General features: G+C 36.4%; 1 protein-coding gene across 1 annotated transcript; it reads left to right on the top strand.

Annotated features, from left to right (window-relative positions):
- The first annotated feature begins 18 nt into the window (after positions 1-18).
- Cr1l (complement C3b/C4b receptor 1 like) lies at positions 19-27,496 on the top strand. The gene is given in 11 exon segments (XM_029477812.1): positions 19-447; positions 450-497; positions 1,562-1,741; positions 2,534-2,633; positions 6,074-6,159; positions 12,432-12,833; positions 15,477-15,662; positions 17,943-17,966; positions 19,168-19,243; positions 23,495-23,599; positions 27,377-27,496. Coding segments are annotated over 11 exon segments (1,449 nt in total). The 5' UTR covers positions 19-251; the 3' UTR covers positions 27,423-27,496.
- The last annotated feature ends 253 nt before the right edge of the window (positions 27,497-27,749 follow it).

The raw sequence follows: 27,749 nt of genomic DNA, 5'->3' as shown, positions 1-27,749 counted from the left end.
TTTCTTTGGAGTCGAAGGTTCCTACAAATGGAAAACTTCCTGGAGCTGACCTACTAGGTATTGAATCAGTTTCTGCGTTGCTGAATCAATCTCCCAAGGGCAATTCCACAGAAATCCCAGGGGCTTGGAGTAAATAAGACCGCGCCTTGCCTAGCTAGAGGAAGCTTTTCCGGAACCCAGCGCCATTTCTGGGTGGGACTGCTTTCTACACCATTTGCCGTAAAACGTTGTTTGAGAACGGTGTGAGGGGAATGGAGATCTCTTCTCGGAGTTCAGAGCCTCTGGATCCGGTGTGGCTCCTTGTAGCCTTCGGCCGGGGAGGAGTCAAGCTGGCGGTCTTGCTGCTGTTCTTGCTGCCATTTACTTTGGGTGAGCTGCGGGGAGGCCTGGGGAAGCACGGACGCACGGTTCACCGGGAACCCGCGGTAAATAGGCTCTGCGCAGACTCCAACGCTGGTCTGGGTTGCCTGTGGGTGCCCAGCGCCCCTTTCCCATGGGTGAGAGTGGGGCGCCCTCTACCCCGATCTTGGGTCGTACGCAGCCGGCAGGAACGCGTGGTCTCCCAGCTGCTGGTCCTTATTAGCTGTACACTGTGCTTTTCTGTGCTGAATGTAGTGAGAGAAACGGTGTGGGAGCAGGGGGTTGCAGGAATATTGAGAGATGCAATTTCTAATCCCAGAATTTGGTTGTGAGGAAAGTTAATGTTTTTGTGTTTCCTTATCTGTGAAATGGAGATATTGATGTCTTTCCTGGTATTGGTATTTAATAGGTGCCGTCAAATATCTAACCCAATTCCAGCTCCTTAATTTATTTCTATCTTGAGACATTACCTATGCACTTGCTCGGAAGGCCTAGACAAACAGGCCCAGGGATACAGTTTTCACTTGACAACTGTTTTGTTTTGGGACTGTGTACTTTATCTCCCACCCCAAATCCTCATCAACTCCCTTGAGTTTCCACTTTAAGGAAGGTCCTTCCACTCCCACTCCAAGGTAAGATTGAAAAGCTAGGAAGCCTCTAGGTGCAATGAAATATTTGCAAGTAGAAAGGACTGTAGAATTTACATATGAAATTTTAGTGATGGTTAAGAACAAAATAGAGTGCCTATTTTACCCACCATGAAAGTTCTAATTTCCCTTTCCTTTCTCCTTAATCAGAACTTTCTAAGAGAAAGACTTCCTTGAAGTCTTTTGCATTGTTTGTTTTTTATTGTATTTCCAAAGTTAAATGAAAATGATTTTTTTCCAACATATAGTTATTGGTTACATATTATTTGACTCTCTCTGCCACATAATTAATGCTGCTAAGACTTAAAAGAAAATAACTGAGTCTAGAAGTTAAATCAAAATATGTATTGGAAAGTACATTAACAAAATGAAATGCAGTTTCATTTTTAAAATTATATTATTTTTTTCCCCCTTGACCATAGTACTGATCCATTCCTGAGTGCCAGAGAGGAGGATCATACATGGTCCATTGTAGCTAGCTGGAGAACTGAGAGTGATGAGGGATGATGCAAGTTCTTTTATCCAATGTAATGTTGCTGTGTCTCATTCAACAGGTGAGTGCCCAGCCCCATCACAGCTTCCTTCCGCCAAACCTATAAATCCAACTGATGAATCCATGTTTCCCATTGGAACATCTTTGAAGTATGAATGTCTGCCAGGATATATCAAGAGGCAGTTCTCTATCACCTGCCAACAAGACTCAACCTGGACGAGTGCTGAAGATAAGTGTATACGTGAGTAACGGCAGTCTTAAGAGGCTCCTTTGTGCCAAATAGAGTCGGCCTCAGTTTGTCTGGATATTAGATTATGACTCATTATTAATAATCTTATCTAAGGTATATAGTACATGTGGATCATCATTCTTGTCAGTCAAGTCGTTTTAACTGTGATTCTGTCTTCTCAATTGTTAATACATTTAATAAGAATGATTGTCACAGGGCATGATTAAGAGAAAATATCATCAGAATATTTCACTTAGGGTGTCTAACTTTGAACAAGTGTCATTAAGTAACTAATGATTCTGAAACAAAGTGTACTTAATAACTAAGAGATGAGGGCTGGTAAGATGGCTCAGTGGTTAAGAGCGCCGACTGCTCTCCTGAAGGTCCCGAGTTCAAATCCCAGCAACCACATGGTGGCTCACAACCATCCGTAACAAAACCTGATGCCCGTTTCTGGAGTATCTGAGGACAGCTACAGTGTACTTACATATAATAAATAAATAAATCTTAAAAAAAAAAAACAAAACTAAGAGATGAAAAGTTTTCAGACTATGAGGCCTGTAAATTAGAATACTTAGAAGAATGCTTCATGTTTTAGGGAGCCACTGTGTGAAAATAAGAAAAAACTTGGATGAGAGTTCTTTTGGAAGCTAGTGTCTGATGAATTTCCCCAAAGTGGCAAAAACTTTGAAATATTACAATTGTATATATTCTACAGTAAGTTATAATCAGGTTAGAAATTCATAAACTACGGAAAGTTCAGTTTACTGTACTTGGTTCCAAAATTCTGTTTCTTTTTCATAGGAAAACAATGTAAAACTCCTTTAGATCCTCAGAATGGCTTGGTACATGTACACACAGGCATTCAGTTTGGATCCCGTATTAATTATACTTGTAATAAAGGGTGAGTTGGCAACAACATCTCTTCATTCTAGAGTTCTGGAATAGCACTACTACTTTCTAGTCAAATCTCAGGAAAGACATCTAATCTATTACTTCCTTATTTGGTTTTTGTTTGTGTTATGTTTTGTTGTGTTTGTGCTACAGGCTGAACTTAAGACTTTAAATATGCTAGACAAGTGTTCTACAGCAAAGCAGTGCCATCACAATGTTACCTGTCCTTAAAAGGCTTGAACATACTTGTTTGATTCTTGATTGAAATGAATAGAAATATAACATGACTTTGTGGGAAAGATTTGTTATCCCTGTTGAATAAACAAAATAACACATGTGTTAGCTTTCCAATACTATGATAAAATAATTGGGGTAATGAATTAAAAGAAGGAAAGTTATATTTTCACTCATAATTACAGAAGTTTTAGTTCATGTTCTCTTGACTCTCTGGCTTTGGTCCATTACAGCAGGAACATGGTGAAGAAGGCCCATTCACCTTATAGTTGCCATAAAGAAAAGAGAGGCAAGAAAGGGCTAAGATCTCCATATCTTCTCCTAAGGCATTGTCACTGGTGTCCTAATTTTGTCCCTTAAGGCCTACCTCTTAAAGATTCTACCACACCCCAATAAGATCATAGCCTGGGAGACTACGCCTTTAATCTATAAGCCTTTAGGGGATGTCTTTAACTATGGAAACATAGAAAGTGAGGTACTCACTGGGTGAGATAGTGCAGTCCAAGTACACAGACTTCTGAAATTCAGAGTGGATGCTGCTAGAAGAAAGAAAAGCCCAGGGACCTCTGAGGAAGAACAGGCCTTAAATTCACAGCTTTTATTAGTTTACCAAGGTTGCTGACATGAGTACCACAGAGTGTTTTCAAACAAGAAACATTATTAAGAGTTTGATTCTAAGTCTACAAGTTCAAAATAAGGTGTTATTAGGACTGTGTTCCCTTTGATGTCTTTAGTGGTGGGATCTTTCTTGCCTCCTCCAGCTTCTGGGAGCTTCAGGCCTTCTATGTCTGTAGAGCATAACTCTAATTTCGGTGTCCATCTACATGATTACTTTCTTTCTGTTCTGTATGTATTTATATTCAGTGTTCTCTCTTTTCATAGTGATACTGGTTATGTTGTGTTAGGATCCATTCTAAAGACCCTAATTTTAGCTTAACTACATCTATAAAGACCCTATTTCCAAATGATGTCACATTGACAGGGAACAGGAGTTTACAGGATGACCATATCATTTAGGGAATACAATTCAACCTCAGAAATCCCTCTTTGAACATATCAGGCATGAAGTCATCACTATAAGTATGTGCTAATGTTAGTTCTCATTACTCAACACAGAGTGAAATTCTGAATGTTAATTAAACTATAGGACATGAACTAAATCTGTGTTCCTATCAAGATCCAAATAAAAATGGTATTTGAAAGTTCAAAAACTTTAAAACATTTGCTTTTCAAAGAACACTTTTGAAATAACACAAATAGAAAAATATCTCTAAAGCATAGAATTTAAAAAGATGTTTCCCTAATATAGAATTCTTATAATTCCAGTGAAAAGACAGATAATTTTAAAATAGGCAAAGCTGAGATGGCTCAGCTGTTAAGGGTATATATTGCCCTTGCAGAGGACCTGGGGTCAGTTCTTAGCACCCACATCTGCCTGTAACAACTCAGCTCCAGGGAACTGAAACACTCTCAGGCCTTCACTGGTACTACATGCACATACACAAACCCACATATACACATAATTAAAAAGAAGAAATACATCTTTGAACCAAGGGTGGTGGTGCATGTCTTTAACCACAGCACTCAGGAAACAGGGAGACATAGCTCTGTGAATTCAAAGCCAGTTTGAATGAAGTTTTTATAACAGAACAACAACAACAACAACAAAATCTTAAAACATTTAAAGGCTCATTGGTATAAACACCAGATAGATGAACTATAGCAAAGCAACCTCTATAATAGGACTCAGATGTTAAAACATCCTTAGCCTTTGGATTGGTGGAAGTTAAGAATCTGTACAGTCTAAAGAGAATTTTACCTGTTGATCAGAAGGACATTAGTCAAATGGATGTGCCCAGGGTAGGGGTGTGTGTGGGAATCTCTAGGAAGTCTCAGAGACCTGGGATGGAGGAGGCTCCCAGGAGTCAATGCAGGTGACCTTAACCTAGATGCAGTGGATTCATGGAACTTGGAGAGGCAGGACCCCCAGTGTAGGACTAAGGACACCAACACACCCACAAAACTTTCAACACTAAATTTGTCCTGTCTAAAAGAAGTGCGGGGACAAAGATGAAGCAGAGACTGAAGGAATGGCCAAATAACTGGCCCAAGTAAAGACCCATCCCATTAACAAACACCAGTCCCTGACACTATTAATGATACTCTGTTATGCTTGCAGACAGGAGCCTAGCCTAACTGTCCTCTGAAAATAAAGTCTTTTAAAGAGCAATTATAATTAGTAATATTAATTTTCAGACTATATATTATACCTCCTCCCACCATGTGTTAGGAGTACTCTTGCTGTGATGAAACACCATGACCAAAGCAACTTGGAAAGGAATGGGTCTTGTAGATCTTGACCTGGTGAGAAATATACATGCCTACACGTATAAAATTGTGTAAAAGCTTTTTTTTTTTTTTTCCTGCTAGGTGATGGTGATGCTAGTTTTTAATCCTAGCACTTGGGAGGCAGAGACAGGATCTCTGAGTTTGAAGTCATACTGGACTATAGAACAAGTCCCAGGACAGCCAGGGCTACACAGAGAAACCCTGTCTCAAAAAACAAGAGTCTCCTTCTCATAGCAAAAGGAGCAGGTGGAATTTAAATTTAAAACACACCATTTACAGTTGTATGTAGAAAATGATGTGTATGTGTGAAACTAATAAAATAAGTATGAGTTCAGTTGCTGGGAAATGTATCATGAATTGTTTTAATTTTATGATATACTAGATAATTTGCAGCACATTAACTGAGTATTGTCAACATGAATTCAGTAATGCTGTTTTAAGTATGAAGTCTTTGTTCAACTCCTGTTCAGACTTGAGTTTCTTTGCTGAATCTTGCTGATAAGCATTCCCTTGTCTAGGTATTCACATTAATGCTTACAAAGTATAAATGAATTCATCTTAGTATATATACAGAAATACACATAATATTTCCTTTACCTTCAAGATGCTTATAATATCTTTAATTATAAGTCATAGGAGGAAATAACTGTAATTTACTGCAGATTGTATAGTAAGATAATAAAAAGATAAATCTCATTTAGTTAGGAAGGAATGAAGAAGGAAATCAAAAAGTCCAAAAGAGGATATAAGATTTTTGTTGACAAGAAAAAAAATATCCTGAAGCTTCTAAGATGGTAATTCTGGGAATCAGCAATTTAAGCAGACAATTATTTACAGATTACTTAATATTCTTTATTCTGTGTGTAGATACCGCCTCATTGGTTCCTCCTCTGCTGTATGTGTCATCATTGATCAAAGTGTTGATTGGGATACTGAGGCACCTATTTGTGAGTGTAAGTTGAAATTTTTCTGTTACTTTTATTCATGTATTTTAAATTTTCGCTTGAATTATATAATTTTTGCAGGACTGAGATTGAACCCAGGGTCTCATGTATGCTAGAGGTTTTCTATTAAACACATCAACCTGCAATTACAGATATAGACATGTAAATTTTGGCCTTGTACCCAACAATTTGCACAATATTTTAAACTTTCTGTATAAACTTGCTATCTATCAACTTGACCAAGTTTTGAAATGTTTACTTCCTTGAGTCTTTAGTGTATATATTTGTTACAGCCTCTGGGACATGTTGACTATAAGAGATAATATTAGACCTTTAGAGGTCATCTTAAAGCATTTACTTACTGCAGGTTTTTAAATAAGACATTATTTGAGCTGAGTACATTCCTTTTGGACAGTGAACACAAATTTTATACTTTTCTATGAGAGGTGAGTGGCCACAGGAGGAGCTGCTGCTGATCTGGTGAAGAGTGAAAGGGTTCTGTAGTCCAAATCAGTGCCAGAAGGACAAAGGTGGTGTGACTGGAGCATTCTTGTTATAGACCAAGGAGAACTGGAAAGAAAAGGTGCAAGTCTGTTTGGGTTAGGAAGGCCACTCTGAGTGTTCTCAACTTGGTTATTGTATAAAAATGGAGAGAAGGATATTTGTGGACTGACAGATAAAACTGTGTCTCTGTGCTTGTGATCAAAAGAGCTAGCAGAATCTGTAAACTTTCAGTCTCTAAAGCAGATGATGATATCTGATACACTGTCCAAAAGTTCCTAAACAATGAAGGTGAGAGGCCTAGGGCCAAAGCAAATGCCGAAGAAAAACGTCAGAAACAAATTGCCAAAAGACATAGGCTGTCCTTGTTTTCTGCTTCCAAGTCTGAGTCAAAAATAACTCTTTAACAGATAAATGATCAGATAAAAATTATATTTTTTGATTAAGAAAATTATAATTTGCTGAAAGAATTGCTCTTATTATGCATTTTAATTCTAATTCTACACATATGAAATAATCATATCTTTTTTTCTTTTATATGTTACATTGACTTTTAAAGGCCAACTAACTAAATTTGTAAAATAAGCCTATCTTGCTTCTGATGTGTTATATATTATCTTCTATATTTGTATGCAGATATATGTGTGATTGTGATATATATATATATATATATATATATATATATATTTTTTTTTTTTTTTTTTGGTTTTCCGAGACAGGGTTTCTCTCTGTAGCCCTGGCTGTCCTGGAACTCACTTTGTAAACCAGGCTGGCCTTGAACTCAGAAATCCGCCTGCCTCTGCCTCCCGAGTGCTGGGATTAAAGGCGTGCACCACCATGCCTGGCTTGATTGCTAATCTTTTTAATCTTAGCATTATAAAGTTGTTTTAATATTTGAAAATCAATTTGTGAAACCCCATTTTGATCATTGTATTACCCTGTTTAAATATTGCTGAATTCAATTTTCTAATTTTGCTTAGTATATTTGCATCTCTGTTCCAAGAAATACTAGGTTTTTTTCTTTTAGTATCATTGTTTAGTTTAGGCATCAAGATTATGTTGGCCTCATATGTTCTTGACATTATTATTTCCTGTTCCCTAGAATAATTTGTTTAATAATAATGCTATTTTTGCTTACATGTTTCAGTGGGTTCCGTAACGGAGTAGTCTAGATTTGAGTGAGGGGGAGTTGTTATGGTTATTACATTTTTAATTGCTGATTTTATTTTCATAATAACTAAAAAAAAGCATATTTTACTTAATGTCTTACTGAACTAACTTGGGATAAGTTTTGTTTTTCAAGGCATTTACTCATTTCTTTTTATGTTTTCTTAGTTATCAGCATTATATTTATCATTGTATCTACTCACTATCATTTTGATGTCTATAGAGTCTATAGTGATACAAAGTTGAGATATTGGTTATAACTTGGTCAGTTTTGCTGGAGATTTATCAATTCTGTTAAGCTCTTCAAAAACAATCTTTAACTTTGTTGAGTTTTACATAGTGTATGTCAATTTTTAATTTTCATTCTTACTATATTATTTGCTTCCTTTCATTTTCTTTTGCCTCAGCTTTATGTACTTCTCCACTCCTAAATTAATGACATGGCTGATAAGATAATTTGTTTTAAACTTTTATTTTTTGTAATGTACATTTAAACCTATAAATTTGGTTCAGACTGTTTTATTTACTTTCCAAACAGTTATTTGTCTATTACTACTCTGCACAAAAGTTTTCTAACAGACTAATTATAAGTATGATACTTAATTTCTAAACATTGGGGGATTTTCCAGTTTATTATTTTTTCCTAGTTTACTTTGAAACATATTGAGTCATATTTTATAGTTCAGAATAGGGACAATTTTGATAAAGTATTATAATGTTGTTAAAAAGAATGGATAGTGGTTTTATGTAATTTTCTATAAATGTGATTTAGGAAAATGATTTAGAATACATTTTTGTTTTCCTCTATTTTTTTCTTACTGATGGGAGTACATTCTCTAAGGTTCATATAACAAGTTATTGCAGGCTTGGTAGCTTAAAGAAGAGGAATTTATTATCTTTTAATTTGATGGCCAAAATGCTCGTCAAGATATCAGTAATATGCTTGGGTCTTCTGAAAGCCAAGAGAGAGAATCTGTTTTTCTTCTACTTTTATGGTTTATAACAACTCTGTCTCCTCGTCACATTATCTTCTCTGTATTGTTGTTGTTTTTTCATGTTAGAGAATAATATATTAGTTTCTATAATCAAACCCACAACAGCTAAAATCTTACATATTTAATTCAGTGTACTACCCTTGAACAAATAAGAAAGCATTAAGGGTTTTTTTTTTTTTTTTTTTATTTCTAAACTGATATAGCTATTGAAAGGTGTAGCCTAGGCTAGCTTCAGACTAATTGGTCATCTTTACTCCACCTCTCCAACGTATCTTACTGTCATGTGTCATCACAGCTAGCACTGCTAAATTCTGTCTGTTATAAAGACAATAACTGCCCTTGTTTACCACAATCTAATACAAACTGTACTTTTCCACTGTTCCCAATACAAACAACACCAACTGTGTGACTCTATAGCTTCCTGCTATTATCTTTTTTTATGTTACTTCTTCATGCTTCACAAGAGATGTTATTATTTTTATAGAAAAAAATTGTTTGTATTTATCCTGCAATCAATTATGCTGCCTCGGCATCTATTTTGAATATAGCAGTCCTACTTGGCTACTCTTTTACTTTTCTGTGGTTTAAGTTAACCATGATCAACCAGTCCAAAAAAATCTTAGATACAAAATTTTAGAAGTAAATAATTTTTAAGCTCTAAGTTATGCATTACTGTAAAAAGTGTGATCAACTCTTATGCTGTCATTTTCTATTCAACGCTTTCCCACTGAGGGCACAAAAGATCTTTTTCAGTATGTCTGTTTATACTGCAGATGTGAAATTGTTCCTTAGCCATTCAGTAGCCTTCCCATTTATCAGACTACTCTAGGTATCTAGGTATCTAATGCTTGTGTTCAAATAATTCTTAGATAGCAGCCTAGTGCTAGACACTTTGCCATTCACTTCATTTCATCTACAGACATTCAGTAGTAGATTTAAAAAGCCATATAAACTTGAACAACATTCAAATAATTCTTCATCTAGACACATCACAAAGATATAAAATCTAATTCTACCATCCTTTATAGCAGCCATGAAACAAAGACAATAACTGAAAGGAACCAAAGGAGAAAATGCTTCAACAATGAAAGTTCTAGATCTATTAAATACAAAAGATTGCTTTTTGAATCTACAATTCTGTGATATCTTTTGTCAGACTTAGAGAGTTCTTAGTTATTCTTCAGTGTTTCACATACTTTTATCCCTCCAGTCCCTCTGTGTATATGTCATTCCACCTGAGTATATGTCATTCCTCTATACCATCATTCCTGCTAACACCACTGCTTGTTTAAAAACAAAAACAAAAAGCCAAACAACCCAGGAGACAGATTACTGGAGATCATTTTATTCAAGCTTGGGCTTAGGAAAAATGGGGTAGAAGTTATGCTCCTGTTAGCACAATATATATAATAACTCTGACCTTAAAGCAGAAAAGAAAATTTATTTTGGAGCCAGACACGATGACCATGACTGGGAAGCACAGATTTAGGTTGCCCCAAATTCCATGATCTAATATGGCAACATTTGATGAAGTGGTCAATGCAAAAGCTACAGATCTTATTTTAAAGGAACAAGAGATAGTTTATTCGGGAGCTATTTTTAACTGACTATGGCCCAGTGAAAGAGATTTAGATTTTGCCAAATTCCATGTTTCAATATGGAAGCAGTTTCATGAAGTTTTGTATTTTTCTAGAACAAGGAAGTATTAAATCAAGGAAAAACTTAAAGTAAATTATTGGATATATTAGACAGGCAGTTAAAATGAGATGGAAAAAGCTTTTCTGTTGACCTAAGATGATATCTGATAACAGTCTTAGCTTTTGGGTTGGCAGAAGCTAATGGAGTACTAAGTTAATAGATTCCAAAAAGCTTCTATCTACTAGTTACAAGATGTTAGTAGGGAAGGAATGGTTGGTTGTTCTTGGGGGCTAGCCTCTGGACCTACAACATCCCAATTTCTTCAGACTGGAACTCTAATCAATCAGTCTCTGCATTATATACAGCTTCTTTTCAGGAAATTTCTCTCACAAAGTTTCCATATTAAAAAAAATAAGGAAAGTCATAATCAAGGCACTTTTAAAATACATTGGTAAAAATAAGTAGGTGGGCTTGAAGCAAAGCAGAGAAACTTCTATAGACCTCAGATGCTGTCTGGTGGTATTCTTAGCCTTTTATTAGTAAAATCCAGGGCTGTGTTAAATTAATATATCCCAAAAATGTTTTATCTGTTAGTCACCAGGCCACTCCTCTTAAAAGCTCTGTTACTGTCTTGCCACTCAGTAGACCAAGCCTTTGGTACATTGTTGTTATGGGAACATTACCTATATTTCTATATTTAAAACACAGCAATAACCCACACTCTGCAGATAATAGTTTTCTTTTTTCTGTGAGGCTCCAGGACACTGGCCAGATGACACTATTTTGATTCAATGTCAGAAACTTTAATTTTTCTTGGCCATCTACAGTACTTGAAGGTTTCCAACCCTTGAGATAGTAGGTGTCAGTCATCGTTGATTCTAAGAGTACAGTTCTTTACAAGGTATCAGCAGAACTTCCTTATTTAGGAGGCCCTGGACTCCAGTTTTTATTCTTTGATTTGATAAGACCACCACAAACTCAATATATTCTTCATTCCCTACTACTGGTTTGACTCCCTCTTCCCCAAGGAACTGGAAGTAGCCCAGTTCGAATCACTTTGACTTTAAGAATAGTTAGGGTTTTTTGTAAACTAGTTCGTAAAAATCATCATACGGTAAGGTTGAGGTTTCAGTCCTTTACATGTCTCAAAGTACTTGAAATTATATTTAGAATTATGTGTTACTTGAAAATTGACAGAATTTGTGGGGTTTTCTTGTATTCTTAAGAGTTATTTGTCTGCAACCCTATAGGTGGAACAACATTATGAACTAACCAGTACCCCAGAGCTCTTGACTCTAGTTGCATATGTATCAAAAGATGGCCTAGTCGGCCATCTCTGGAAAGAGAGGCCCATTGGACTTGCAAACTTTATATGCCCCAGTACAGGGGAACGCCAGGGCCAAAAAGTGGGAGTGGGTGGGGAGGGTATGGGGGACTTTTGGGATAGCATTGGAAATGTAAATGAGGAAAATACCTAATAAAAATATTTTAAAAAAGGAAATAAACAAAGACTACAAAAAAGAGTTATTTGTCAAATTTAGCTTTACATATTTTGCATGAATATTAATGGTCTATATTTTTACTTATGCATTACATTTTCAAAATGCTTAATACAGAGTAATCTACAGTTTCACCAATATTCTCATATTTGCAGGCATATTTAAATTCTATCCATTTGTTTGTTTGCCTCTTATTTTTTCTTAGTGAATATTATTTTTTAAAAACTTCCTTTCAGTTAACAACAAATTTTGAAATTTTAGGCAAGAAAGCTAATATAAACTCTCTAATATGACCAAAGAGTTATTTCAAATGAAAAGGTCAACTGCATAAATAGGAAAGTCAGAGCACATGTTATTGTATGCATCTAAATGGCAACATTTAAAAATTCACCTACAAGTCAGTAAATATTAAAAGCAAATAAGGAGTGCAAGTATTTTTAGTTCAGTGATTCATTAGGTTTAATCTCTTTTCTTTGCCCAGGGATTCCTTGTGAGATACCCCCAGGCATTCCCAATGGAGATTTCTTCAGTTCAACCAGAGAAGACTTTCATTATGGAATGGTGGTTACCTACCGCTGCAACACTGATGAGAGAGGGAAGGCGCTCTTTAACCTGGTGGGTGAGCCCTCCTTATACTGTACCAGCAATGATGATGAAATTGGAGTCTGGAGTGGCCCTCCTCCTCAGTGCATTGGACTCAACAAATGTACTCCTCCTCCCTATGTTGAAAATGCAGTCATGCTGTCTGAGAACAGAAGCTTGTTTTCCTTAAGGGATATTGTGGAGTTTAAATGTAACCCTGGATTTATCATGAAAGGAACGAGCAGTGTGCGTTGTCAGTCCCTAAACAAATGGGAGCCAAAGTTACCAAGCTGCTTCAAGGGTAAGTCTGACCTGAGCTTCGAAGTCTGCAATTCCATGAGGTATTGGAGGACTAGGGACAGGGTTGGTTCTGGATGCAGGAATACAGTGAACAGGTTGAATGAATAAATTTTCTTGGAAGGGAATATGAAATCAAGAATGGATATATGTTTGTGTGGGTGGGTGTTCAAACAACCTTATAAGCACATCCATTCAAATTGAGAAGCAGAGCTAAATGCGAGCAAAGAATGTGATACATCCTGGGAATTATCACACACTGAAGTTCTTTTCATGCATTGCGATCTCCAGCTTCCATCAATTGTTCATATGCATAATATTTACTAATATGAAATGAGTGATCCATGGGCAGTTATATTTAATGTATGCATATTTAATTTATAAAACAAAGCTATGGGGTAGTTACTATTTTTTCCATATTGAGGCTTAGAGGTTAGATAATTTTCCAAGATGATAGAAATTGCAGAGCAATGATTAGAATCTAAGTCTGCCTGTCTGCCAGATTTTTCAAAGAACAAAGGCTTTCCTATAGAAAATGAGTTATAAAGATGTTAGAAGGTCAGAAAGAATAAAAGGAGGAAAGTGTTGTTGCTAAAGATTAGGGAACTACTGTTACTATAGAAATAGAGCTGATGCAGCTGACTCTGCCCTGTTTGACACTGTCACTGTCTGTCAGCCAGACTCTGGTATACTTCCAGAATAGAGCCAGTCCTTCCTGGTCATTGCTGTTGCTAGAATCTGAGTGCTACTGCTCACTTGAGAGTCATCAAGACTGTCTCAACTGAAGCTGTTCCTGGATACATAAAGGTGTCTATCATATCTCTTGTCCTTTAGTTTGATATATATTCTTCCAGGCCCTAGAGCTTTATTTCTTAACCTGTGGGTTGAAACCACTTTGGCAAACCTCTATCTCTAACAATATTTACATTACAATTCAATAACAGTAGCAAAATTACAGTTTCAAAGTAGCAACCAAGATAATTTTATGCCTGGGGGTCATCACAGCATGAGGATCTGTATTAGGGTGTCACAGCCATTAGGAAGGTTGGGAACCACTTCCTTAGAGCAAAGAAATTGTAGTTTTCATGCTTCTGCCCATAATAGTCAAAAGGCTGCCCAAATAGTCATATAGCACGAGGCTGGGAATCAACATAAATTTAATCAGCCTAGTCTAAATATCACAGCACAATGTATTAGTCAAGGATGAGTCCTCAAAGGAAATTTATTGTAGACCAGTACCACATTTTTAACTGGAGAAGTCTAAGGGACAGAGAGAATTTACTTGAAATGAGGTTTTGGATTGTTATTGTTTTTGTTGTTGTTGTTGTTGTATTTGTTTGTTTGGGTGTATGTGTGTGTGTATCCGTGTGTGTGTGTGTGTGTGTGTGTGTGTGTGCCTATATGTGTGAGAGAGAGAGACAGAGAGAGAGGGAGTTTTCCTCATTTTGCAACTTAATGTAATTGTTTTAAGATTCACATATATCCTCACTCCCTGAGTTAAAAAACATTGTGTCTTATATCTTTAGCAAAATGGTAAATGCTGAGACCTTCTGGATAGCCCTTAAAGCTATGGGAAAGAAATCTGAAAATATGAGTTTGAAAACATATAATTTCTCAACTATGGATTAGTTTCTCAACTATGATTCTCAAACATAAGGATGCAATATGAATTGTATAAGGAGCTTCACAGATCTAAAGGGGCAGAGGTAGCTGCGCTAGAAGCCAACTTGTCAGAAAAATACTAAGAAGAAGATAAAGAGATTAGGGGTGGTGATCACAGAAGATCTCACCCAGCTAAGTTTTTTGTTTATGCCTTCAAAAGCAGGCAGATTCTGGGTCAGCCTGGGACAGAGCAAAGTTAGGCCCAGGCATGGTAGAAATGGTAATTTCAAGGCAGAGTCCCACCCAGCCAGTTTATCCTCTGTGCCATTATCATAGTAGCAAACTTACTGAAATGTTGCTAAAAAGATATTTCTTAGTTCATTTCCACGGACTCAGAGATTCTGTTTTGAAGAGGGTCAGAAGGCTACTTTAATAGGTCAATCAAAATCCTCTGATATAGAAAAAAAAATACTTCTAGAAATAACACTTTACAAATCATGAGACAATTACAACAGAAAAGGAGGCTTTGCTTGAAGTTGAGGAAGATGTTTATGGCTGGAAAGAAAAATAAAGCAATTTAAAGGATGAATTAAGTGAAATAAAAGAAATTAGATAGTATGTAAAATTAGAATCACAAGTTACTAATTTCTTTGTTCTATATATGAAAGTAGGCTAGAAGCATTTACTTTTACTCCACAGCAAAAAATACCAGTATATGTTATATAACAAGAGAGTTAGCATGAAACTGTAATTTTTTAAATTAGGTGTGGCCAACATGGACCAAGGGCTAAAACATGGTTGTCCTGACATAGCTTTCTAAAAATTTCCAGCTATATAGTTGATAATCAAAGTGTCCCATGTTCCTTCACTGTATACAAATAAAAGTCAGAAAATTTAAGAATAAGATTGTGAGGGTGACAGTAATTATTTATTGAAAATATATCCCATTTTGTAGAGGGTGAAATCTGGGGTTACAGATGTCTCTGTAATAGCAATTTTAATTAACCACAACATACTAATTTCCTTGTGATTTTTCTAATTGTAGGAGTGATATGTCATCTCCCTCAGGATATGAGTGGATTCCAGAAGGGGTTGGAAATGAAAAAAGAATATTACTATGGAGAGAATGTAACCTTGGAATGTGAGGATGGGTATACTCTAGAAGGCAGTTCTCAAAGCCAGTGCCAGTCTGATGGCAGCTGGAATCCTCTTCTGGCCAAATGTGTATCTCGTAAGTACAAATGTAGAGGTGGAGCCCTTCCTCAGTATGGTCACTGACTGCCTACTCATCCATCTATTCTGGTGCCTACTGTGATGGGGTGTGATGATATGTAGTGATGAGGGAGCTGAGAATGTGCTGTCTCAAATTTTGACAAATTGGAATATTAGTAAAAATCACTTGAAGTGTGACTGCAGGAGTCTTTTGGAAGATTTTCTGAAGGGATATTCTTTGCATACAAAGACAGGAAAATAACCTTAATCACCAGAGACCAAGAAATGGGGCTGTGATAAAACAAGTAAATTAATTCATTGTAGTAAATATTTTCTTTACCAATTTTTACTTTCCTACCCGTACATCTCTTAATGATAATCCTAGAATTTATCCAGGTCCAGTGACCCATTTGTCTTGTCATTCCTTCACAAATTTATTATCTTTGTCTGCAAAGTATAAAAGCTTGTTGCTTAGGTCACTTATCTTATGAAAGGCTGAGTTTATGAATAGCTTTAATAAAAGTTGAATGTTTGTGTTCTTTATCAATCCAACCAAGCTCACTACTAAAAATTTAAAAGGAAGTAGTAGGATTTTTTTCCCTCAACACTAGGTTCTGGGCAATAAAACACAAGACCCCCAAAGGCTCAACATGAAAGCAGCCCCTTCCTTTCTGTCTTCATGCTTCCCAGTCTGTCATCTCTCCTCAAGCTCCCACTATCTCATTCTACCGTTGCACTTATCATATGGGTTTCTTTATGGCTTGAGAGCCAAGAGAGCACATCAATGGGTAGAGTAGGCCTTGGAGAACTGTCTGCAGGGACTGCCTTCCACACAGTAGACAGCTGCAGGCCATGTCTCTCACTTTTGTAGCTGAAGGAGTTTTTTGTTATTCTCAGGCCTGTAGGACAGTCACCCTCTGCTGGTTACTGGAGGGTGTTGTAGCTTGTACATATCAAGGAATAACTGAGCAGAATTAACACTGAATAACATCTTGGAGTGGGGTGTCAATCCATGTAGATTACTTGCTTATCACGCTCAAGGCAGTGGGTTCCATCCCTTGCACCACAAAATATTGTAGCAAGAACAACACCTAAATGCTAGGTATTTCCCTTTCTGCCTGTTTAAGCTCTTATTTATAATACTAGCTATGTACTAAGATTTTTCAAGATCCATTTTTACATCTAATTTCTTCAATCTATTCATTATAATTACCAATAATTTAGAGAAATTATAAACTTGACATTCCATAGTATGAAATTTTATGCATTTCTTTGACAAAAGTTAATGGGTATACTGAATAAGAGTATTTGGAGTATATTAAAGATCTGGCTGAGACAGAAAGAAAGTTTAGACTTCTGGGGAAACAGCATCACAGATACTAAGTAAAAAAAAAACATGAGGTAACAAAACAAATATAAATAAGTTAAAAATTGATATTAGTGAAGTTTTTATAGATAAGAAAGTATCTTATAAATATAATGAAGACTTCATAAAAGTTATCAAGTGATTAACTTAACATTTCAAGGCAGGTTAGGACATTTTTTATCTTAAATACATACAAGATAAGATATAGAGTTAAAGTTACATAAATTTTAAAATAGTACATTTATCAAGCAACTTGAGCTGAGGAGGATGTGGCTGAGTGAGAAACCATGTGTTTATTAGCAGGCAAAAGACCCTGTTTTGGTTTTGGGGGCTTTGTTTTTGTTTTTGTTTTCATACAATATATTCTCATCCAGATTTCCTGTCCCTCTTCTAGATCTGCTCCACCTTCCTACCCATCCAACTCTACGCTGTTCTTTTTCTTTAAAAACAAACAAGCAAAAAGCACGAAATAGAACAAAACAAAGAAACAAAGAACAAGCACGAGATGCACATACACACAGAGATACATACCCACACAGAAAACCCATAAAACTCCCAAATCAGAAACCATAAGATAGAAAAGCAAAAGAAGAATAAGGTTAAAAAATTGCCCAGATTAAACAATATGAGAAAAAATGAAACAAAAACTCCTCTAATACCGCCAAGTTTATTTTGAGTTAGCCATATATTGCCGGGCATAAGGCTTGTCATTGAATGTATTTTGTATACTCAATGAAACTCCACTGGAGAAAACTAATTTTTTACTTTGTGAGCTGTTGTCAACTTGAGATGGCTACTTGGTTCGTGATGGGAGAGCATGTCCACTTCCCTGTCTCAGTGCCGGGACCCCATCTGACTCAGACCTATGCAGACCCTGTGCATGCTACCACACTATGCACCAGTAACATTTCTTTGGCTTTTTCTCTCTTTCAGGCTCAATCAGTGCTCTAATTGTTGGTAAGTTCTGTGATGGGTTTATTGAGAAATTCTTTAGTAGAAATTCATTTAGTAATAAATGATATGTAAAAAGAAGTAAAGAATATCTTTTAAGTTCAATTAAAATTAGTGTAAATTTAGGGTAGCAGTTCTCAACCTGTAGGCCATGACCCTTGGGGCTGATGGACCCTTTCACAAGGGTCACTTAAGGAAAATAGATATTTACGCATGGTTCATAACAGTAGCAGAATTAAAATTATGAAGTAGCTATGACAATAATTTTATAGTTGAGGTCACCACAGCATGAGGAACTATATTAAAGGGCCACAGCATTAGGAAGGTTGAGAACCACTGGTTTAGGGTGTCATGAGATTGGCATCTTCATGCACAGTGAAGGACCTCATCTTTGAATTATTTGAGTGAGTAATCATTCTTCGCTGTCAACAATTCTTTATTTTAATATGACTGGAAAGTCACATCTTTCTTTACTTTTTACCCAGAAATATCCATCCTGATAGTTTGTATTGTTAAAGTCATAAGACCATCATGTGAGTGAATCTTGTGTCTGGAGATAAAAGACTTAGAGGAGAAAGGAGTTTTTATTCTTAGCTAATAATTCCAGGGTATAGACCATCACTGTGGGGAGTCAAGGTGGCAGGAATTTGAAGCAGCTACTCACATCCACTGTTAAGAACTTTTTTCCATTCTTGTACAGTCCATGATCCCTTGCCTGAGAATGATGCCACCTACTTAGGGTGTCGGCCACCTTAATAAATGTAATTAAGATATCTCTCTCAGACATGGCCATAGGCCAACCAGAGCTAGCTAATTCCTCACTCAGATTTTCTTGTCAAGTGATTCTAAACTGTGTCAAGTTGATCATTTAGCCAACACAAATGGATTTATACAGTTTGATACCAAGGGGATTTCTATCACAGAGAGCATCCTGTCTCATGCATTCCATTAAAGACTTGGGTAAACTGTGTGTACTGAGCCCAGCAACACCATTGTTATGAAGAGCTATGTTGTTGGGAAGAAACTTATGGAATGTTCTGGTCACCCCAGAACTAATAATGTAGGTCTAATGTCCTAGATTAAAACCAAAATAGAGCAGAACCTAGGATAAAGTTACACGTAAAAGAGTCATTAATAACCAACAGTGGGATTAGTAGAGTTTAAAAATTTTGTGATGTGTTTTCATTTATTTTGTTTTCCTGTTTAGGAATTTTCATCGGGATAATCGTCTTTATTTTACTCATCATTGTTTTCATTTGGATGATTTTGAAGTATAAAAAACGGTGAGTAGAGCCACATTCTCAAAAAAATTGTAGCAGGAAGCTGTGACCAATACCTGTATCCTAACATTCTGGTGGCTTAGACAGGATTGCCATAAGTTTGAGGCTTGCCTGAGTCACAGAATAATATACCGTGCCTCAAACAATCAAAGCAAAAGTAGTTTTGGGAAGGTGGCTTAGTGATTAAAACTCTTGTACAGCAAGTATGAGGACCAAAGTTTGAATCCCCAGCACCTATTTATTGCCAGGTGGACATGGTGGCTTTCACAAAATTCTAGTGCTCAGAAGGTGGAGACAGTGGATATACTGGAACACATTGATTAGACAGACTTGCCATATAAGTGTGCTCTGGGTTTTAGTGACCTTGTTTCAGTGGAATAAGGTGGTAAACAGTAGAGGAAGACTTCTAACACATACATCACTTACATACACTCTCACACATGCAAATATGTGTATGTGCATGCATGCATACATACATACAGAGAGAGAGAGAGAGAGAGAGAGAGAGAGAGAGAGAGAGAGAGAGAGAGAATAAAAGAAAAATAAAAAACTGAATCTGTAAATTTTATGTTCCTTCTTTTGGAAAGCAAAGTGAATTAAAAGAAAGCAATAGAACATACTTCCATAAAGACAGGTAATTCTCAGAAAGGTGGTCTTGGTTATACAAAATAGTATATTTACACCAAAGGAAATATATATGATAGATATTTTAAGTGTGTGTGTGTGTGGGGGGGGGTGTATGTGGTGTGTATGTGTGGTTTGTTGATGCCTAACTTCTTGAGTTCTTTATATATTTTGGATATTACCGTTCTATTGGATATGGCATTGATAAATTTTTTTTTCCATTCTGTCAGCTGGCATATTGTCTTATTGACAGTGTCTTTTGGCCTCACAGAAGCTTTACAATTTTATGAGGTCTCATTTATTGTCAGTCTTTATTCCTATGCTATTAGTGTTATATTTACTCCTGTGCCAGTAAGTTCAAGGCTATTCCTGTCTTTCTTTTCTGTTAGTTTCCGTGTGTCTGGCTTAATGTTGAGGTCTTTGATCCACTAGACTTGAACTTTGTGCAGGGTGATAAGTATGGATCTATTTGCAGTCTTCTACATGCAGACATCTAGTTAAACTAGGATCTTTAGTTGAAGATGCTTCCTTTTTTCTATTTTGTATTTTAGGCTTCTTTATCAAAAATCAGGTCTGTAGGTGTGTGGATTTATATCTGGGTCTTCACTTTGATTCCACTGATCAACATGTCTGTTTTTATGCCAATACCATGCAGTTTTTATTACTGTAGCTCTGTAGTACAGCTTAAAATTAGGGATACTGACACCTCTGAAAGTTTTTTTATTCTTCAGGAATGTTTTAGCTATCCCAGGTGTTTTGTTTGTCCATATGAAATTGAATATTGCCTTTTCAAGGGCAAAGACTTGTGTTGTAATTTTGATGGGAATTGCATTAAATCTGTAGATTGCTTTTGGTGGGATGGCCATTTTTACATTAATTTTACTGATCCGTGACCATGAGAGATCTTTTAATGTTCTGAAATCTTCAATTTCTTTCTTGATGTTTTTGTCATACAAGTCTTTCACTTGCTTATCTTACATTGTTTGTGGATATTGTGAAGGGTGTTGTTTCCCTGATTTCTTTCATTTTATATAGGAGTTCTACTGATTTTTTTTTTTTTTTTTGGTTAATCTTGTATCAAGCCATGTTGCTAAAGGTGTTTATCAGCTGTAGATGTTTCCTGGTAGAATTGTGGGGGTTGCTTATGTATAGTGTCATATCATCTATAAATAGTGATACTTAGACTTTTTCCCCTTCCAAGTTGCATCTCCTTGATCTCTTTTAGTTGTATAATTGCTCTAGCTAGGACTTAAAGTGCTATATTGAAGAGACAGGAAAAGAGTGGACAGCCTTGTCTTGTCCCTGATTTCATTGAAATTGCTTTAAGTTTCTCTCCATTTAATTTGATGTTGGCTTTTGGTTTGTAGTATATTGCCTTGTGTTTGGGTATGTGCCTTGTATCCCTGATTTCTCCAAGACTTTTAATGTGAGGGGGTGTTGAATTTTGTCAAAGACTTTCAGCATCTAATGAGATAATCATGTGGGTTTCTTTTCCTTTCAGTTTGTTTATATGGTAGATTACATTGTTAGATTTTCGTATGGTGACCCATCCCTGCATTGCTGGGATGAGGCCTATTTGATCATAGTGGATGATCTTTTCAATATGTTTTTATATTCAGTTTGCAAGTATTTTGTTGAGTATTATTGCATCCATGTTCATAGGGGAAATTGTTCTGTAATTCTCTTTTTTTTTTGGTGAATCTTTGTGTCTTTTGGGTATCAAGGGTGACTGTGGTCTCATAAAATGAATTTGGCAAAGTTCCTTCTATTTTCTGTTTTGTAGAATAATTTGAGAAGGATTGGTGTTAACTTTTCTTTGAAAGTCTGATAGAATTATACATTAAGACCACCTGACTCTGGGCTTTTGTGGGGGTTGGAGGGAGGTTCAATGACTGCTATTTCTTTAGGGGTTACAGATCCATTTAATTGATCTTGATTTAATCTTAGTAAGGGGTATCTATTGAAAACATTATCCATTTCTTTTAGATTTTCCAGTTTTGTGGAATAAGAGTTTCCTCTTATTTCTTACCAATTTTTTTTTCATGTTGTACTTAGTGCTCTGAACAAGAATTGTGGAAGATTATTCACTCTGTTTTTCATGAGTTTTGTGTATAAAATATGTTATTTTCTTAAAGATCTATTAGACACATTGCAGATAGTTGTACTTAGTGCTCTGAACTTTCCTCTTATTTCCACTTTCATTGTGTCCCATAACTTTGGGTATGCTGTACATTCATTTTCATTGAATTCTAGGAAGTCTTTAGTTTCTTTCTTTATTTCATCTTGACCCATCAGTCATTTGGTAGAGACTTGTTCAGTTTCCATGAGTTTGTGGGCTTTCTATTGTTTCTGTTGTTGACATGGTAGTCTAATAGGATGAAGGGGTTATTTCAATTTTTCGTGTATCTGTTGATGTCCATTTTCTTGGAAAATCTTTTTCTAACCCTTTACTCAGAAGTAATGTTTATCTTTGATGCTTTATTTGTCATATGTAGGAAAATATTGGATCCTGTTTCACATCCATTCTGTTAGTATCTTATTATTAGGAGAATGGAGTTCATTGATACTGAGAGATATCAATGACCAATGATTGTTAATTCACCATTCTTAGCCCTAATTCCAACTCACAGATAATCTAGCATGGAAGTATTTGTTATTTATGTTATATAAAGTACTTGCTAAGTAACCCCAGAAATTATGGTATAGCATTCCTGGTGAAAGCATGGGGCTTATAGTCAGATCTAGTGCATTGTCCGTCACCAGCTATGAATCCTTGGACAAAACAGTGGCCATCAAGCTTCATCTTCCTTGCCTATCACATAATAGCTCCTATCTTACTGAACACAGTCCTATACTTATAATGAATGCCAGAAACTTTTTTCATTAGTTACTGATCTTAAAAGTAATTAACTATTTTCTTTTTCTGTAAGTTATTATATGTAGTCACCCCTCATAACCTGAAGGCTCTTGGCTCTAGAAGTCTCACTGATACCAAAAACCTTTGGATGTTCAAGAAACCTCACATATAAAGAGGGTAGTACTTTTATAGAACCTCCTACATGTTTTATTTATCTGTAGATTACTTGTGATAATTCTGTGTAAATATTTTAAACTATATAGTTATACTATGTGGTTTAGGGAAATGGCAAGAGAAAAGCCTTTATATATTCATCAGAGTTACAACTTTTTGGGGTGGTTTTGACTTGTAGCTTGGTGAATGTGTAGATGTGGAGCCTGAAGGTAGAGAGGGAGGGAGGTTTCTTTATAACACCTGCTGCTACTCTGCTAATAGTGAGGATTACTTTGATACAAAGTAGAACTTCCCAACATCACTAGTGATCACAGAGCACAATGATGCTATATCAGGTTGTAATGTAAAACTGTTAGTATGTGAAGTTGTTAAAATTTGTGGTAAATCTATTTACTAACCAAAATTACTTCAGAAATAGTGAGATAAGTTGTAGTAAGGCTTGGGTACATGTATATAAACAAGCTAGAGTCTTCTGATACAATGGGTTTAGTGTTTTCTAGTCTGAGTTTTTAACTTAGTAAAATTATAACTTAATATCAAAATTACTTTTAAAACTGTAAGATGATTCATACAGTTTTCCTTTCCTCACTACCAATTAGCAATACCAAAGATGAAAAGTATAAAGAAGTGGGTATTCATTCAAATTATAAAGAAGACAGCTGTGTCCGCCTTCAGTCTCTGCTCACAAGTCAGGAGAACAGCAGGTACATATGCACATCCTGAATTGAAAATGTTTGCATCAACTCAGATTTAAAAATGGACAGAAGAGATGGCTAAGCAGTTAAGAGCACTGACTGCTCTTCCAGAGGTCCTGAGTTCAGTTCCTAGCAACCATATGGCTCATAGCCATCTATAATGAGATCTGGTGCCCTTTTCTGGCCTGCAGATACACATGTAGGCAGAATGCTGTATACACAATAAATAAATCTTAAAAAACGAAACAAAACAACAACAAAATCCCACCTCAAAACAGATTAAAAAACAGAAACAATTCAAACAGAAGACTGCACACAGAAGTTGGAAAGTACTTCTCGAGCTGGAAACTTTAGTTTGCTTCCAGGGTTATTGCCATTTTTATGATTTTTGTTTGATAACTCTTAATACTGTGCTAAGGTATACATGAGCCTTTGGGGGACAGTAGGTTTTGCTTTTTCCTGTGAAAGCCAAGTACCTGCTTCTAAGGGTACACACACATACTGATGAGGGTCCTCGGTGACTCTCTCTACCTCTTTCCCAATTTCTGTACTCACTTGGCTTCCTATGACTCTGACTCTGTCTCTCTGTCTGTCTATCTCTGTCTCTCTCTCTTGTTTCTCTCTTTCTCCATTTTTCAAGGCAGGGTTTTGCTGTGTAGCACTGGCTATCCTGTAACTTACTATGGAGACCAGGCTGACCTTAGGCTCAGAGATCCACCTGTTTCTACTTCCCAAGTGCTGGGATTAATGGCATGCTTCACTGCCACCTAGCTTCACTCTCTTTTTTTTTTTTTTAATTTTTTTATTAGGTATTTTCCTCATTTACATTTCCAGTGCTATCCCAAAAGTCCCCCATACCCTGCCCCCTACTCCCCTACCTACCCACTTCCACTTCTTGGCCCTGGTGTTCCCTTGTACTGAGGCATAAAAAGTTTGCACGACCAATGGGCCTCTCTTTCTACTGATGGCCGACTAGGCCATCTTTTGATACACATGCAGCTAGAGACACAAGCTCCGGGGGTACTGGTTAGTTCATATTTTTGTTCCACCTATAGCGTTGCAGATCCCTTTAGCTCCTTTGGTACTTTCTCTAGCTCCTCCATTGGGGGCCCTGTGATCCATCCAATAGCTGACTGTGAGCATCCACTTCTGTGTTTGCTAGGCCCCNGCATNGNCTCACAAGAGACAGCTATATCNGGGTCCTTTCAGCAAAATCTTGCTAGTGTATGCAATGGTGTCAGCGTTTGGAGGCTGATTATGGGATGGATCCCTGGATATGGCAGTCTCTAGGTGGTCCATCCTTTTGTCTCAGCTCCAAACTTTGTCTCTGTAACTCCTTCCATGGGTGTTTTGTTCCCAATTCTAAGAAGGGTCAAAGTGTCCACACTTTGGTCTTCGTTCTTCTTGAGTTTCATGTGTTTCGCAAATTGTATCTTACATCTTGGGTATTCTAAGTTCCTGGGCTAATATCCACTTATCAGTGAGTACTTATCATTTGAGTTCTTTTGTGATTGGGTTACCTCACTCAGGATGATGCCCTCCAGGTCCATCCATTTGCCTAAAAATTTCATAAATTCATTCTTTTTAATAGCTGAGTAGTACTCCATTGTGTAAATGTCTTCACTCTCTTTCTGTCTTTCTTTCACTGCAGCTATATCCATCCCTAGCTCATCAATCACCTCTTCTGTGCATCCTCACCACAAACCCTTATATGGCAACTATTGGCCAAAGGTTTGGGGTTGAAAGAGAACTAATCCTACACTGAATGAATTATGATGATTTAACTGAATATTGTGAATCACTGAATTATAAACCAAGTAACAGTTCCAAAGATCCAACTCCAATCTTATTGCATGAGCCATTTTATTTGTACATCTTCACTCAGTCATATTGCCAGTGGCTGCATTCTCTCCCGGGCAGCAAGGGATTAGTGAAACAGGCCCAAAAGCATCATGGCCCATCAAGTCCTATATACTTACAAATTTGCCCTGTTTTTAAGCAGTTTTGACTAGCAAATAAGATTACTCCAATTTTGATAGTTTCACATAACAATAGTTTTGTACTGTAATCTGACACAGCATTATTGTGCTCTTTGATCACAAGTAATGTTGACAAATTCTATTTTATATCAAAGAACTATGAGTGACAAAAAAAACTGGGTAGTTCCCTTAAGCCCTGAATTTCTACCCTTTCCTTGTTTTATTCAATAGGTGTCCTGAAGATTGCTCAGTTATATTGCTTGCTCAGTCACCTCACTTCAGCCCTTGGGCCTCTCACAGATTCACAGCTCTATATTTCTGTATCACACAGAGATGTTCATTTGCTCACTGGCTTCCCAGGAATCCTAACATACCCTGTCCCTAGGGTCTTGGGGCATTCTCAGAAATAATAGCACAGCCAGAACAGATCTGTCATTTTCAGTATAAGGAGTTTGAGATCAGCTTGGGTTATCTGAGATCCTATGTGAACAAACACACCCCCAACAATACATTTCTAGTGTTATTTCACAAACACTAGAAATAATCACAGCTCATGCTTTGAATAGGAGTATGCAGCTCTCCTAATAAGTGGAGGGAAGAGCATCACATTGTTTAATAAATTTCTTCTATGTCCCTCTCCTTTCTGATAATAATATGCATTACTTGAAACTTGGCATTTTCTGCCAATACACAGTTCAACAATGGACAGTTGAAAAGGGCCTCAGTAGAAAAATAGTAGGTGCAGGAAAGGCATTTTATAGTCAATAGAGATGTAAATACAGGCAACTCAATTTTTTTCTAACATAAAACCTGCAGTTTGTTATATTAAATCTTTAATCTCAATTGGGAGTTTCTACTCCACCTTTGATCATCCAGTTCCCAGATAAAAGACACACAACCTTTATGTTTATAATAAGCCTTTAAAGCACTAGAGCTGGACAGATATCTACCCTTTAAGCTATTTTCTAGTTCCCTATCCATAACCCTGAGTTCTAATTTGTCATATTCCACTTGGGCAGCTCTTAACTCCAACTAGCTATGTTTTCATGTTTCACCTATTCCATGTCATCTTTTCCTCTCTCCATCTTCTCTTCCCTCTCGTGGGCCCCTTCAGATCCCAGGCCCAGGAACTAAAAACACGACCCTTCCCCCGAACCTGTGTCCCCTATCCCCTATCTTTTTTCTGCCTAGCTATATAGGCTGTAGGCATCTTTATTCAACCAATAGTTTTAAATGTAGGAGCAAACTTACATATCATTACTGTGTATACATGCAGATTATCTCATCTCTGGGGACATCCAGGTCTTGGGAGCCACAATACATAGCAAAAGACCAAACCTCAACAGCAGTTAATATTTTCTTTTCTTCTGCAATGGAAGTAAATTAGCAAAGCTTTCTATTTATTATTTAGTTTCCTAGTTACTTTTTTCCTTTTCTCTTGAAGATTATTTTTTTAATACTATATATAAAAGAAAGTGAAATACTAATTTTTTTAAAATTCAGAGTAAAATAAAATGCAATGCTTTTGGGGGATTTTTTTAAGATCTGTATCCAAGGTTCTTAGGTGTAGAGTTTGTTTACACCCTTTACTATTGGGATGGTTGATGGGAAAATTGTGCAGAACAAGTTTCAAGCTAACCATGTAATTATATTGTAGGGAGAGAATAACAGACTGGAAGCTAGGTTTGTTTTTACAGGAAGTTATTTTTTAAACATTCCATAAAAGTGCTTAAAATATCATATATTTAGATCCATATATGCAAGATTACCCACCTGAAACACTTTCTCATTTTTCTTTTTGCTGAAGTACCACTAGCCCAGCACGGAATTCACCCACAAAAGAAGTCTCCTAAATAGCAGCAACGCAAAATGAGAACATGTCCTGTCTGTATCACTTTTAAAATAAACTATTTCCTTTTAAGATCTAGGTGTGTGGTTCATACTTATAATTTCAGCACTTGAGAGCTGACATGGAAGGAATGCCACAGATTCAGAGTCACTCAGGACATTTAACCTATCTCAAAAATAAAAAAATAAATTATTTAAAACAGTAAACATATAGACTTATATATATATATATAATGCAATATATATATAAGATGCAATAGCTGACTCCTGTAATCCTAGCACTTACTCTGGAGAGCTCTGAGGCAAGAGTATTACTTTGATTCTGAGAAGAA

This window comes from Mus caroli, chromosome 1, assembly GCF_900094665.2.
Source record: "Mus caroli chromosome 1, CAROLI_EIJ_v1.1, whole genome shotgun sequence".
Lineage (NCBI taxonomy): Eukaryota > Metazoa > Chordata > Mammalia > Rodentia > Muridae > Mus > Mus caroli.
Note: the sequence above shows the minus strand (reverse complement) of the source record. Positions and strands in the feature narration are given on the sequence as shown.